This window comes from Triticum aestivum, chromosome 7A, assembly GCF_018294505.1.
Source record: "Triticum aestivum cultivar Chinese Spring chromosome 7A, IWGSC CS RefSeq v2.1, whole genome shotgun sequence".
In the NCBI taxonomy this organism is placed as follows: domain Eukaryota; kingdom Viridiplantae; phylum Streptophyta; class Magnoliopsida; order Poales; family Poaceae; genus Triticum; species Triticum aestivum.
The window spans coordinates 585,264,156-585,277,493 of NC_057812.1; the positions used below are offsets into that span (position 1 = coordinate 585,264,156).

Sequence of the window (13,338 nt, forward strand, 5' to 3'; positions counted from 1 at the left end):
AGAGGCCATGACAGCGCCTCCAACAAGGAAAACGACACCCACGAGTGTCGCCGCTGCCAGCATCGGCAAGCCGAGCATGGATTTCGCCAAGCTTGTGTCCGTGCAATCCCATAGCCACCAGATGAGGAACTGTCCGTGCAATCCCATAGCCACCAGATGAGGAACTGAAGATGAGGAAGCCCGCCCGCCGATCGATCGCCACCTCATTAGGGGGGAAGGGGTGGGGCTGCATCTGCCGCCGAAAAAACACGAGCTTTGGAGCCGACATGGCGTGTAGGAGGATGGGGTCGGGAAGGCAGCAAGGTAGAGAGCCGACGCGGATGGGTAGGGGTGACGACCGGCGCCGTCGGCAAGCCAGGAACCGGAAGGGGAGCGCACTTCCGAGCTGCCGAGGACGGAGTAGCCAGAACACCGGCGAGCCAGAGAAGCTGGAAAGGACGCAGCAACCCAAGCACCGGGGCCAAAATCGCGCCGGTAGGACACCGGCATGCCATGGACACCGGAGAACGCAGGTCCGTGACCGTCGGGATCGGAGCGGAGCCGGCAAGGATCCACCACGAAGCTTCTACCGCTGCCAATGAAGACACCCATGACCTCACACCTGCAGATGTCGGCGCCGCGGCTCGGAGGAGACGCCGTCAGTGACGGAGAGTGGCCTGCACGGGGCAGGGCCAAGCCTCGGCCAGCCCGGCCACCTCCACCCAAGGGCCTTGCGCACGCCCCCCATGAACAGCAGCGCGAAGAAGAAGGGCTGCGCCGATGGAGGAGGCAAGGGTGGGCGGGGAGGAGCACGAAGGGCGTGCCGCGCCGCCGCGCCGGACAGGCAGGGGAGAGGGCAGCTGTTGGAGGAGGGAAGGCCGCCGTGCGCCAGATCGGATCTGGGGCGGCGGGGAAGGGGCCTCCGACGCCAGGGAGACCAAAAACCGCCCCGCCGCCGCCATCCCCAGGCACGGCGCGGGTTCCCCGGCCGGCCCTCCGGCAGCGGCGAAGCAGCGGAGGTGGTGGAGGGCGGGGCTTCCGCCGGCGGTCGAGGTTTCCCCCGTGTCGCCAGATGCGGGCGACGCGGGGATCAGTTATGTGTTTTAGTATGATCGTGTGATTGATCTTGATGTTATTCTAACTAGATGATACCCCGCACGTTGTTGCGGGAATATTTTGCAACATATTTCAATGTGACTCGTTGTATGAAACATGAATATTTGAAGTAATAATATAAAAAGCTAACAATAAAAATACATATAATTTATTGTGCTTGATTACTATATAGTTGTAAAATGTTTATTAAATGTATATAGCATAATAGAATGAAAACCCTCATGTATGTTACATGTTGAGATAAGTCTTTTTTTCATGCATGTCATGATGAAGTGGCATGCTTGCATGTTGAGAGACATATGATAGTGGGGGTGGGCCTTTTCTCATGCATGTTGTGCAATGATGTGGCATGCTTGCATGTTGAGAGAAATAGTTAGTGGGGGCTAGCTATTTAGATATAGAAGATAACAGAAGAGACGGGCACTTAGCTAGCCTAATATTTTATTTTCAAAGGAAGGAGTGTTTCTTCCTTTCAGATTTTCGTATGTTTCATATGTCCCAATCCAGTCCATGGCTATTTTTTGTTTGTGCCGGCATATGAGGTCCAGTGCATGGAAACCAATTACCGATTAATTGCTTGATTCAGCAATAGCATTGGTGCAACACGTCCAACCCCAGATGTATTTCTAAAATAACTATCAGAGCCCACGTCTGTTCGGTAGTTATACGTTTTATGTGTATATATACATACACATAAATCGTGTTTCGCCTTCCAGACCGTGAGACCGTGGGAAGAAACACAATGATGCGGTCACGTATGGATCGATGCCATCGTCGGCTCTGCCAGCTCCTAGCTACCTCCACTTGAAAGAGACACCTCCAGGCCTTCAAGCAGTTGGCTATGACATTGTGCACTCCTTGCACCAAGAATCGGCAAGGGACGCCATGGAGGTTAGAGGAGAGGTTGGGTGACGCCGTGAAGGGAAAGGGAGACGGCCGTGGAAGAAAGGTGTGAGCTGAATGTTGTGGTGTCGAGGGGAGGCGACAGTGAGAAGCCGTGGCAGGGAGATATGGCGGCGTAGATGTCATGGAGGGAAGAGCAGGCCGGAGGAATGAGATGTGAGTGTGAGCCTTGTGCCATGCGGTATGCCTAAGAAAGAGTGAATTGCTTTTGTAAGATACGAAGAAAAATGAGCGATACTTTTTATATGGTGAAAATATCACATACTTGTTAGGGAAAAGTGACGGTTTGTTATGAAAAAAATGTCACATACTGTTTTATATAGTAAAAAAATATCAGATACCATAACAAGCCATTTCTAAAGAATAATTATCAAAAAATTGATTTTAGGTGAGCCTACAATTTATTATAATTGGGATGCAACTCACTCTACTAGAAAGCAGGGTCCACGCTTATATCTAGCAGCTAACCAATGAATATATATTATGTATTAGCTTATTTTTCTTAGTATATGCGAAAATCCCTTTTGGAGGCCGAGCTCCAATGAGGCCGGTTTTTAAAAAATTCAAAATGAATCAAAATTCATGTTTTTTTTACATTTCAAATAATTCACAATTGTGTAAATTTTCAGGACATAATACGTTGAAATGAGGGTTGTGCAAAAAAGACAAATTTGAGCATTTTTAACACATGATACTATTCATCCTCCAAGGCCATGAATTTATCTTTTCTGTACATATCGCATTTCAAGCTATTTCATTCTGAAATTTTACACACATACACAGAACATCCTTGTTCCTTGTACAAAAAAGGTCAGTTTTTTTTAAACTCACAAGTTTGAAATTTGAATTTTTCAAGAAAAACGGCCTCCGCGTAATGCACAAGTGTGTAAATTTTCAGGACAGAATACGTTGAAATCAGGGTTGTGCAAAAAAGACAAATTTGAGCCTTTTTAACACATGATACTATTCATCCAAAAAAGCCATGAATTTGTCTTTTTTGTACAGATCGCATTTCAAGCTATTTCATTCTGAAATTTTACACACATACACAAAACATCCTTGTTTACTTGTACAAAAAAAGTTCAGATTTTTTTGAAACTCACAAGTTTGAAATTTGAATTTTTCAAAAAAAAGGCCTCCGTGGAGGCCGAGAGCCAGAACGCCTCACTCTTTATATGTTCATTTTCGTAGATCAAAGATGAAAACCAATGTCTTCAGCTGCTACTTTGAAAATGTCAATTGACAAAATCACTGTGTAACTATGATGGACCGGACTAAATACTTATCAAGTTCTACACAATCAGAAGATATGCGTACAGTTAATTGTTTTTCTTTATATATATGTTGCACATGATAATACAAAAGGTGTATTCCTCTGTGTTTATTTTCACAAAGTATGAGAGAGATGAAGATGGTTATGTTGACGTTACAAAATAATCCATCGACAACGGACCTGAGGAAACGTTGTTGGATGTGGCCAAAATTTCACTAAGTTTTTATATACGTGCAATTTAAAAAAAAAACTAAAAAGCCCGTGGCAACGCACGGGCATTCTACTAGTAATCTATAATACCTAAATAGTTCATTCACACTGTATTATTTCTCTTGACATGCATGTTATCCACATCATCAAGTAGACCCACACATAAATTTTACTCAATCCAAATGCCATCTATTTCCCCGCTACATGATCTACATCATCTGAGTCGATGTCATCGATCTATGGAGATGTGTTGTTCTATGGAGATTAACAGGCTGTGCAATGCCTATTTCAGTGACGATGTGTCAGATGAAGGATGTAGAAAGTAGTAGTGTGGTGATTAAACTGTAGATCCATGGAAATTTTCTATTGACAGAATCAAGTGTGTTCGTTGTGCCCAGTGAGATATTTGTAGATGAATATGTTAAATAATGAAGATTGTTTCTGAAATATGGATGCCCTCAATTGTTCTTCACGTGGTGCATAGGAGCAGAACATGTTTCTACATGTGCATGCCAAAACACGATTGTAGTTCGACATCCATTGACCCAAGATATAAGAGCATCTACAATCAGACTTCTCAGACCCGTCTCATACGTCTGAATGGACCGCCCGGTCACTGTCCGGTCGCGATTTTTGACCCAAATGGGCGTCTCAAACGACCCTCCAACCCCCGGACTAACCGGCACATCCTATATCCAGTCTAAATATGTGGCGGATATAGGGGCACCCGGGCACGCCCGCTACGTTGGACCCGGCCCACGGTGGCCCACCCGACCCCACATATATTCCTCCCCATCCGCTCGTCGGACCAGACCCAAGCCACTTCAGTCCATTTCCCTCTACTCCCCTTCGCTACCCGAGCTCATCTCCGGCAGTCTCCTGCCGTCTCCGGCATGGCGGGCGGCGGATCTGACTCTGATCAGTCCGGATCCGTCGACTGGGTGCCATCCTGTGCGGGTTGGAGGAGGCAATGGCGGTCCGCATTACACTCCGCCGCTCCCGGGAGGACAGCGCCTGGCCAACGGACGGATCTGTCTGCTGTGACTCCGTTGTGTCGGCTCAACGGGCGCTCGGGTCCTCCGGGACTGGATATCGCGGTCCCGGCAGCCGGATAACCTCTCCTTCCCCATCACCGGTCGGGCAGAGTATGAGTCCCATCCGGCGACGAGCAGATCCAGCGAGATCCCTACCGCGTCTTCGACCGCTACTTCCGCGAGAAGGACGACAAGGGCGCCGAGAAGGGCAAGGGCAGTCGTGGATGATCTTCACCATAGCCAAACATACTAAATTTTGGTAGTCCGATGACATGTTTAGTTAGTAATGACGGAGTAGCCGGACAATGCGTGTGTGACGTAGTTGCATGAGTTTGTATGGATTTGAGATATGAAAATTGAGGCGTTCGAATGTAAATTACATTATTTGAGGGGTGCCCGATCAGTGCCCATTTGAGGGGCCGGAATTGCTGTCCGTGGCTGTAGATGCTCTAAAGAGCATTTTCATGACAAATGCTCAAACATGTATACTACATGTGTGCATGCCAGAAGGGGATTATATAGTAGTCCGATTGCAAGTAAAGATAGATCCCTTCGTAATCTGTACAATGTATGGATTCAATTTTTTTTGTTTACAAGTACCTGTCAATAATAAGCAAAACAATCTCAGTTTTGAAGTCTCTGCTGTCATCACAGACATCACAGTTTTGAAGTACTCCCTACGTAAGCTAATATAAAAATGTTTAGAATACTAAAATAGTGATCTAAAAGCTCTTATATTAGTTTATAAAGGGAGTATCTATGATCCATATTTATTTTTCAAAGGAATCAGAGAAACAATCTTAGTTTTGAAGTCTTTATTATGTCAAATATGCCTGAATTCAGTAATGATAGGAGATTAAACTATTACAATTTACAATCTCTGAACAACTTACAATCTCTGAACAATTTATAATCTGATCAGAGTACAACTTCCACGGTTTCACGGCCGAGATCGGCTGACAGTCAAATCCAGACATTTTTCATCTCGGCCGAGGGGTTCAAATCCAGACATATGGGAGGACGCGGTATTCACCGAGGGGATTTTACATCTGCGTGCCACAGGAGGAACATACTACTACTAGCGAACAGATGAACCTATAAAACTCGCCGGTTTCCGACGATCTCTACGTGGACCTGCGATTTTCTTCTCGAAATTGCGCGTCTCGATCCAAAGGAAAATGTAGTAGTTGCAAAAAGAAAAAAAACATGATTATTATTATCATCGGTGGCACAAAGTACCAAGTAGTACATTTGGATCTCACATAATTGTGCACGTACATGCGCCTGCCCCAGTTTTTTTCATGGCCTCATCTGGGAGGCACAACTTGGCTAGCTTGTACTGCTCCTCATCGTCGAAATACGATGTCGACGCTTTGTGGTACCAGTACTTGCCAACGCGTCCCTCCCTGGACGCCGCCGGCCTCGTCCAGCGGAGGACGGCGCTATCCCCGGTCATCTCCGTCGCACGGGTGATGAGGACGGTGGGGCAGCGGGCGCCGCAAGACGGGCATGTAAGCTTGCGGCGACAGCGGTCCGTCAGTGAGCACTCTGAGCAGATGTTTCGGTGGCCGCACCGCCCGACCGCCACCCTCTCCATCTCCAGGGGATGGAGGCACTCTTGGCAGCGTCGGAGGCGCTCCATGATCCGGCAAGGGCTCCAGCGACTGGTCGAGTCCTTTTGCCGGGTGCCGGTGCCGCGTGGATCTTATAACGACGGGAGCACGACGTGCGGGAGAAAACGAGCACACAGAGGAAACGCTTTTGGAAGGTTACAACATACTCCGAATTGCCCTCGAAGCATACTCATACAGCTACGATCCGTTTTCACGCAGCAGGGTCCGAATCTTACAGTACTTGCAGAGTTGCAGCTAGGCTCAACTTCCAACTGGTGCACACTCTTTCTCCACAAAGAAAAGGGGAAGAAAAATTATCTCTTCATGTTCACAAAACGACCATAGACGCAAGAGGCACACCTCTCAAGAAGCTTTGAGCCGCTAGATTATGTTCTGCAAATAGACATGAATGAATGAATGAATGAAAAGTAGTTGGTTCAAATCCAACTGAATGTGCTTGGGCTATGCGAGAGCAAATATGCAGAATGAATAGCAGTCTGTTCAACATGGCGAATTCTTCCAGAAGTATTACTACAAAATTGTTCAAAAGAAGAATGAACTCCTACAAAGCTCCTGATGGCAGATATCCAACACGTCAGGTTATGTTCTGCAAATAGACATGCATGAATAGTGGATTATGCTATACTGGTTTGCATGTTCAGGATGTAATGAGAAAAGCTATCACGTGGGCTTTCGGATGAGTCATGGCAAGAAATATTGCTGAAACAGAAAAAGTCATGTACAAACCTTTTGGTATTCCTCTTGGTTTTTTTAGCATCATCAAAAGCTTTTATGAGAACTTTAACAATGAGAAAATTGTAGTCTTCAGGGTGCTTCTGTGAGCAATTTAATGTTAGAAGTGTGCCGGTGCTCTACTACGTGGCACGTCGGAGTTCTTCTGTAGTTCTGTTATATGCCTTTGGATTTTACTATCTAATAATGCAGAGTATGTTGCATCTACAATAGTCAATCATTTGATTTTTCCATTATCTGATGCTTTTTTTTTTAATAGTTTGGATTGCTTACCACATGTGTCACGTGGTCAATTATCTGATACTTTACAGCATTGCCACTTCTCGTATGTTGGACAACAGATACCTTTCGGAAAAAAAGAGCACTACTCCTTAAAAAATCAGTTCAATTTCTTTTGTCTACATATTATTATGTATATTGGCAACTGAAAGTGCAGGAGCCAGGAATCGTCTTCAACAGCTCGAACCCACATATAGGTTAATCAAGCCCCCTATTTTTGCATGGAGATACAACCCATAACTGAAAAGCTAGACACGTACAAATTACTTGTTGTTCACCATGAAAAAGCTTATCTAGTTCGATTATGTCTCTCTATGTTACATTGCATACCTGATTCTTGTCTTGCCAGTATATGGATACCTGAAATTCTCTATCTGCTTAATTACCAGCCCACTCTTTCAAATGAACTGCTGGCATGCATGAAGCACAGATACATTTTATTGCTAATGTGTTCATAATTGTATGTGCTTACAACTTCCAACAAACCAATACATTTTTATATGATGTTCTCCACATAACCAAATTGGATGTCGTGACAAAGAACTTTAGAAACTTGTCGTCTTTTATGTGTTACTTGAAATATGTTTGTATTTTGTGGTTTCGCCATTACGTTCACGAAGAAGTGCTATTGTGAGGCAGCTGACAGCTTGAGATAACCTTTGTAGGGTAACCCCTACATAATTGCCATTGCCATTAATGCAGTGCCTCTGGTCACATTAAAAAACAAATTCAGTTGCCATGGTCGTCAACCTGGAGGGAGTTCTGACAATTTTCTGTTTATACACAAGCTCGAACTCTTAACTTGAACAATTCATTTATTTTTATTAGTTGGACCCAAATGGGGTCCTAAAACTTCAGCACGCCAATCATGCGGCCATGCCAAGTGCCACTGCCAGAGCTATCAGCACTGCCAAAAATGACCAAATTTGTTGATTTTCTATGTGCCTAATCCACCAGTGTGGTAATGGCAATGCCGACACTAGTAGATTAAGCCAGACTTATAACGAGCCTCAGCGACTTGTTCCACATTGTATACCTGAACCTCAAAGAACTGAAGCACTAGGCAGGTTGCGACAACAATGATACTGACAATCTGACATAGCTAGATGGTAGCAAGGCATAGCGCACATTTACATTTGGTTTTCGGCTGGATCAGATAACCGCAGGCAAATTGGAGTGCTAAAGCTTAAATCCGGACTGTAGACCAAGGTACTAACAGGCAATACAAACAGCTCTGAATTTTGGCATCAGGCTCCGAAATTTATGATGCAGTTCATACCACACAAGTACACATCTATCAAAGAGGCATGGTAGTTACAAGTAGTACTACTCACCTAACAGCTCGGGAAGGCGAGCCGGAACAACAGGATGAGAGGAAATCACGAGTCCGGCAAGACCTGCGCCTGGTCCTCGCGGCGCCCCTCGTCCTGGAGCTGCTGCGCCTCCTTCTCCTTGGCGAGCAAGTGCGCCTCGTACCTCCGCAGCCTCTCCTCCATCCTCACCTGCAAGAGCGGACGTGAGCGCGGCGGCTTCGACCAAAATGATTTGCAAATCGCGGTAGGTAGGTTGGACGGGGGACGGGTATGGCGGGGGTCGGCGTGCCTTGTAGGAGGTCTCGATGCGGTGCATGACGTAGAAGCCGAGGCCGCCGCCGAGGATGGTGCCGGCCATGATCCGCACGTACGCCCACCGGCGCGACCCGGGCGGCGCCATTTCTCACTGACCTTGCTACGCCGCCGCCGCACGTAGAGGTGGATGGGGCGCCCGGCTCGACGGAGATGGGGTGTCCAGAGCAGAGGAAGGGAAGGGGAGGGGAGGGGGATCGGGAGGACGGCGACTTGGGATGCGGCGGAAGCGGTGGAAGTGTACTGCGTAGCGACGGCTGATGGCTGGGCTCAAACGACGGCTGCTTCCGGCCCATGGACTTGTTCTGGACCAGGATCCGCGATGATCGTAGTGGGCCGCTTTGGTGGACAGCAAGCAGCTGGATGCTAGCACATAAAAAAAAAACAGGATTCCCTCAAAAAAAAAAAGGAGTGGCCGGCCATTTCCTTGGTCGGCTCCGCGACCTCTGCTTCGCTCGGTCACACACCCCCACCAACTCCGACGGCGATAATGCTCCTCGTCGACGGCGAGCCCGTCCCCTGCTCCACCCCCGAGGTGCGTACGGCACGCTCATGCGGTTACACGTGGACGCGTGCTCTCTCTTTCTCCTCCTTGTGACGACCCTATCGGCTCCCGATTCCTGCAGGGGAGCAGCGGGAGGGAGCTCGTGGCGGCGCTCATGGGGAACCCCGGGCTGCGCGCCGCGTCCGAGCGGCTCAGGGCCGCGCCGGAGAGGCGGGTCCCGTCGGGGCCGGAGGGGCCCAGGCACGTGTACGTGTTCCAGCGGGAGTACGCCACGGTCGATCCGGCGCGCGTCGAGGTGCGTTGTGCTCAGGTCTTCGATCGAGCAGGGATTGGGGATCCTTGGTCCGATCCGCGCCGTTTGAATCAGTTGCGCGGTTCCGTGTTTTGCTGCCTCAGCGACGACTTTTCGTTTCCCAATGGTGGAAATCGTACCTGTGTTGCCTCCTGGTAAATGGGGATTGGGCAGGCACTCTTGGAGTTCACTTTGGTAGTTTATGGATGTGCGATCACTTTATTCAAGTTATACTATTTGTTTGGATTGGTGTATGATCATCAGAGGGCTATTGGATTGTTATTCTGAATGCCAGCATGTAGGATTTCCAATTTTACCTGTATACCTGATTGCCTGATCAGTTTTGTGTTCGTGGCCCTGAATAAACTGGCATCCTACTAAAGCACATCATTACTTTCTGCTACATTTCACTCACTTTGCCTTAATTCCTAGGGTGATTAAAGCATAGTTAGGCGTAGACCGTTCAAATAGTGCGATTGGTGAATTAATCAGTTCTTTTGCATCTGTAGTTAGTGGGCACAGATGAGATGACTACATGTGTGGGTGTTGCGATTCGCAACAACAAGACTGGAATGTAAGTGAAAAAGAAGCGAGCGTTTTATCTGATCCTGTAAGACTTTGGTTTCTTGTGAAACTCAAAACTCATGTATTTTCCCAACTCACAATAACATTTGCTGATTCATCCGATCTTCCATTAATTGATTTCAGGACTTCCATTAGCCATATGGACTTCCCAAAGATTGTAGAAGGAGGATTCAAACAGATGCTAGAATTACTTGGTGATGACGACGAACCATTTGATGTTGGTTTCTTCTCCTGTATTTCCCCCTCAAAATATACAATGAGCAGTTAAGCACCCTTGGGAATGTTCTCACTAGCATTTGCTTACAGGTTCACCTGATTGGTGGCTTCGATGATGCTTCTACAAAGGTTGAATTCAAAACTTTTTGGGTGGTTAAATTTCTTTTAGATTTCTTGACCCTGCACAAGCGGGAGCTACGTGCACCGGGCTGCCCTTAATTTTTTGATTGACACAATATACATGAGGAAGCATCTAATTACCATAATTCGCCCCACAGGTAGTCTATTCTTCTGGAGGAAAGCACAGCATACAGGAAGGATACTCCCATCCACTTTGTTGCAAGATAGTTGAAGTGCTGCATAAATCCCAGCAACGGTTCCACCTCCGGTCTTTCTGTGTCCTTGGGATCAACACTATGACTGATTCTTACGGGAATGCACGACCCATAGTTGGTGGATTTGTGGTAAGGGATATCCTCTCCCCTGAATCTACTGAAGTGTCAATTAGTAGTTTTTGGTGCCAATGAACACCACATTTGTAAAATAGAACATTGTAAGCTCTGGAACAAGGAACTTTGAAGGTTAATCTAAAAGAAGAAGGAAAAAAGAAGAGGGAGATTCTATTTTGTCTGCATCTCATACTAACATTTCACTTACTCCCTCCGATCCGAATTAATTGACGCAGCCTCTATACAATGTAAAATGGACATTGTATAGAGGCTGCGTCAATTAATTCGGATCGGAAGGAGTAGTTAGTTTGTGTAAACTAGAATTGTTATTTAAATTGTTGATTTGAAACATACCCCAGTTCATAGTAAGTTTTCTTAGAAACAAACACTCCTGCTGTCTTCAGATGCAAACATCATCGGGAGTTGTTACTCCTGCAAGCTTTGACATCACTTCAAGGTGTCCTGATGAAATAGTCAGAAGAATTCGTGTGAGTGTTTCTTCTTATGATCCAAATTGGCGAGGAAAGTTACTGGAGACTTACGACACACATGCTGATATTTTCCAAATTGCCCCTGCCTGCTGGTCCGTCTCTTACATTCCCATCCATTTCATTATGTATTGTACATAATAAATTGAAGATTTTTGTAGCTACATATTCAGCCTCTTTGTACTTAACTATTGACCTTCTGTTCCTGAACGTTGTTAATCCATGGACACATGGACGGAGTTGGCACTGTAGCATCAGGGTCAACTGACCCCAATAAAATTTGGCAAAACCTTTAGTAAATTATTGCTATTAAAGACCAATTACTGTTGAATTCATGTAGTATATCTCGATGAGCCCATTGAGTGTTTTGGCTAGCTTCGGCCCTGTATGACATAGGCATTAAGTGACATCACACAGGTTGCTTTTTGGTTCAGTCTGATCTTCAAAATTTCCATACGTGAAGTAACTACCAATTGGAAAGAAGTGATGGAGGTTTGCATTATGCAATAGGACAATTTTAAATTGTTGCCTGACTTGTTGTCATCATACTCCATGTATGTTCAATGCCACCTATGCATGAAATGCTGTACGGCGGTTTTGCCACTTTTTATTCATCAGCGAATTGCACCACGTGTACGAATTATTACCATTCATGGGCAGGCCACATTTGCCCAAGATTCGACCCACTATCATATTCTAACACCCAATAAAAAATATAATTGTTTGCAGAAAATAAACAAATAAAATCATATTTTTATGCTTTGATCCTGGCCCAGCTTCCGTCATGAACACCTCTAACAGGGACAAAAATGATTTTTCTTCCTTCTGGCTATTTTAATAATGGGCCTTTTGTTCTCATGCATGTAAACTACATCTTGCATGATAGTTCAAGAAATATTAAGAGCATACATCATTACGAGTGCAAGTACTTGTGCCTCTTTACTTTGCTAGTTAACTAACTGTTCCGTGTGATATACCCATGTCTTGTCCTGCTTGTATAGGATGCCAGATTGGGCAGAAATGGCATCCTCACTTAACCAGCTTTCAGACTCTGAAGTCCTGCTTCAATGCTCCACCTCTCCAGCTGCAGAACCACCTCATTTTGTGGAAACTGAGAGAAGGTGTGTGTTCCTTTTATCCTACAAATCGGAAACTGTATTGCATGAACCATCTCTATCATATGTGTGTGCAATCTTTCTGTTTATCTAGGTATAACTCGTGATTAGCTAACATGGTTTATTCTTGCTTTGTACTTTCTTGTTGTAGGATATGGAAATACTTGATCGAGAACCCAGACTGGGAAGATGCATTTCCAAAGTACAAGCCCCGGGTCTTCCACTGGACGAATGATGGCAGGTGGTCAAGGCACTCTTAGCATCATCCTTTTCCTGTCTTGCCATCCATTGGTGCTCTACAAGCGGAGCAGTGACAGATTATGGTCACACCAGCACTTATATGATCCCATTCATTTCGTCCATTTCCATACGCCTTTCATCTTCAGTTATCTCATGCATTAGCCATGGGTGATTCAGGATTATTCGGTTCTTCCGTAAATGTATGCTGAGAAACCGGTCTGAAGTTGATGCATTAAGCACGGTTTGTGTGTTGTGTGGTAGATTCATTGTTGGTTCATACCTGACCTCTGAAATTCGATTTGGTCGGTTAAATGTTTGCGTGCAACTTACCTGTTGTGTTCAGAGGCGTTGTGTACACTAGGATGCGTCGGGTGATATTATTCGGGGTTGTTTGCAATGTTGTGTCTGGAAATATCTTTACTGTAGCTTGGTCGCTGTGTTCTGCTCGAAAGGTTCAATGGTTGTTTGGTTTCATGCCCATCATGATGCCCCACTAAACAGATTCTAACATCTTTAAATTTTATAGATGTTGGTTCCCTTTTTAGGTAACTTTCATCCAAAACCCGAGCATCCAATTTGGACACTACTTGGAAATGTGTTGTCCATTTACTAGCGTGTGCGGTATGGTTTGAAGGGTGCTAGTCCCTCCAGTCTTGTACTGGT

General features: G+C 45.8%; 2 protein-coding genes across 4 annotated transcripts; one reads left to right on the plus strand and one right to left on the minus strand.

Annotated features, from left to right (window-relative positions):
- Nucleotides 1-6,274: 6,274 nt before the first annotated feature.
- LOC123148457 (uncharacterized) lies at nt 6,275-9,023 on the minus strand. Of its 2 annotated transcripts, none has more exons than XM_044567891.1 (3): nt 8,763-9,020; nt 8,495-8,662; nt 6,275-6,521 (listed from the first exon to the last, which is right to left on the minus strand). In XM_044567891.1, the coding sequence occupies exons 1-2, from the start codon at nt 8,871-8,873 to the stop codon at nt 8,540-8,542; spliced, it is 234 nt and encodes a 77-aa protein (XP_044423826.1). In that variant the 5' UTR covers nt 8,874-9,020; the 3' UTR covers nt 6,275-6,521; nt 8,495-8,539. The 2 variants fall into 2 exon arrangements, with proteins under 2 accessions (XP_044423826.1, XP_044423827.1); XM_044567892.1 differs by lacking the exon at nt 6,275-6,521 and adding an exon at nt 6,543-6,735 and having other exon boundaries at nt 8,763-9,023.
- Nucleotides 9,024-9,064: 41 nt separating this feature from the next.
- On the plus strand, nt 9,065-13,000 carry LOC123148456 (protein N-terminal asparagine amidohydrolase). 2 transcript variants are annotated; one of them, XM_044567889.1, is made up of 9 exons: nt 9,065-9,320; nt 9,412-9,737; nt 10,092-10,156; nt 10,291-10,384; nt 10,474-10,512; nt 10,662-10,847; nt 11,237-11,415; nt 12,322-12,441; nt 12,587-13,000. In XM_044567889.1, the coding sequence occupies exons 1-9, from the start codon at nt 9,080-9,082 to the stop codon at nt 12,693-12,695; spliced, it is 1,359 nt and encodes a 452-aa protein (XP_044423824.1). In that variant the 5' UTR covers nt 9,065-9,079; the 3' UTR covers nt 12,696-13,000. The 2 variants fall into 2 exon arrangements, with proteins under 2 accessions (XP_044423824.1, XP_044423825.1); XM_044567890.1 differs by having other exon boundaries at nt 9,177-9,320; nt 9,412-9,585.
- Nucleotides 13,001-13,338: the final 338 nt, after the last annotated feature.

Bases quoted from the DNA above. Each gene is read 5' to 3' on its own strand.
- LOC123148457 (XM_044567891.1), bottom strand. From the start codon at position 8,873: ATGGCGCCGCCCGGGTCGCGCCGGTGGGCGTACGTGCGGATCATGGCC. The intron at 8,663-8,762 runs GCACGCCGACCC...CCGCTCTTGCAG, and splicing joins GCATCGAGACCTCCTACAAG to GTGAGGATGGAGGAGAGGCT.
- LOC123148456 (XM_044567889.1), top strand. From the start codon at position 9,080: ATGGACTTGTTCTGGACCAGGATCCGCGATGATCGTAGTGGGCCGCTT. The intron at 10,157-10,290 runs GTAAGTGAAAAA...AATTGATTTCAG, and splicing joins CGCAACAACAAGACTGGAAT to GACTTCCATTAGCCATATGG. The intron at 10,385-10,473 runs GTTGGTTTCTTC...ATTTGCTTACAG, and splicing joins ATGACGACGAACCATTTGAT to GTTCACCTGATTGGTGGCTT.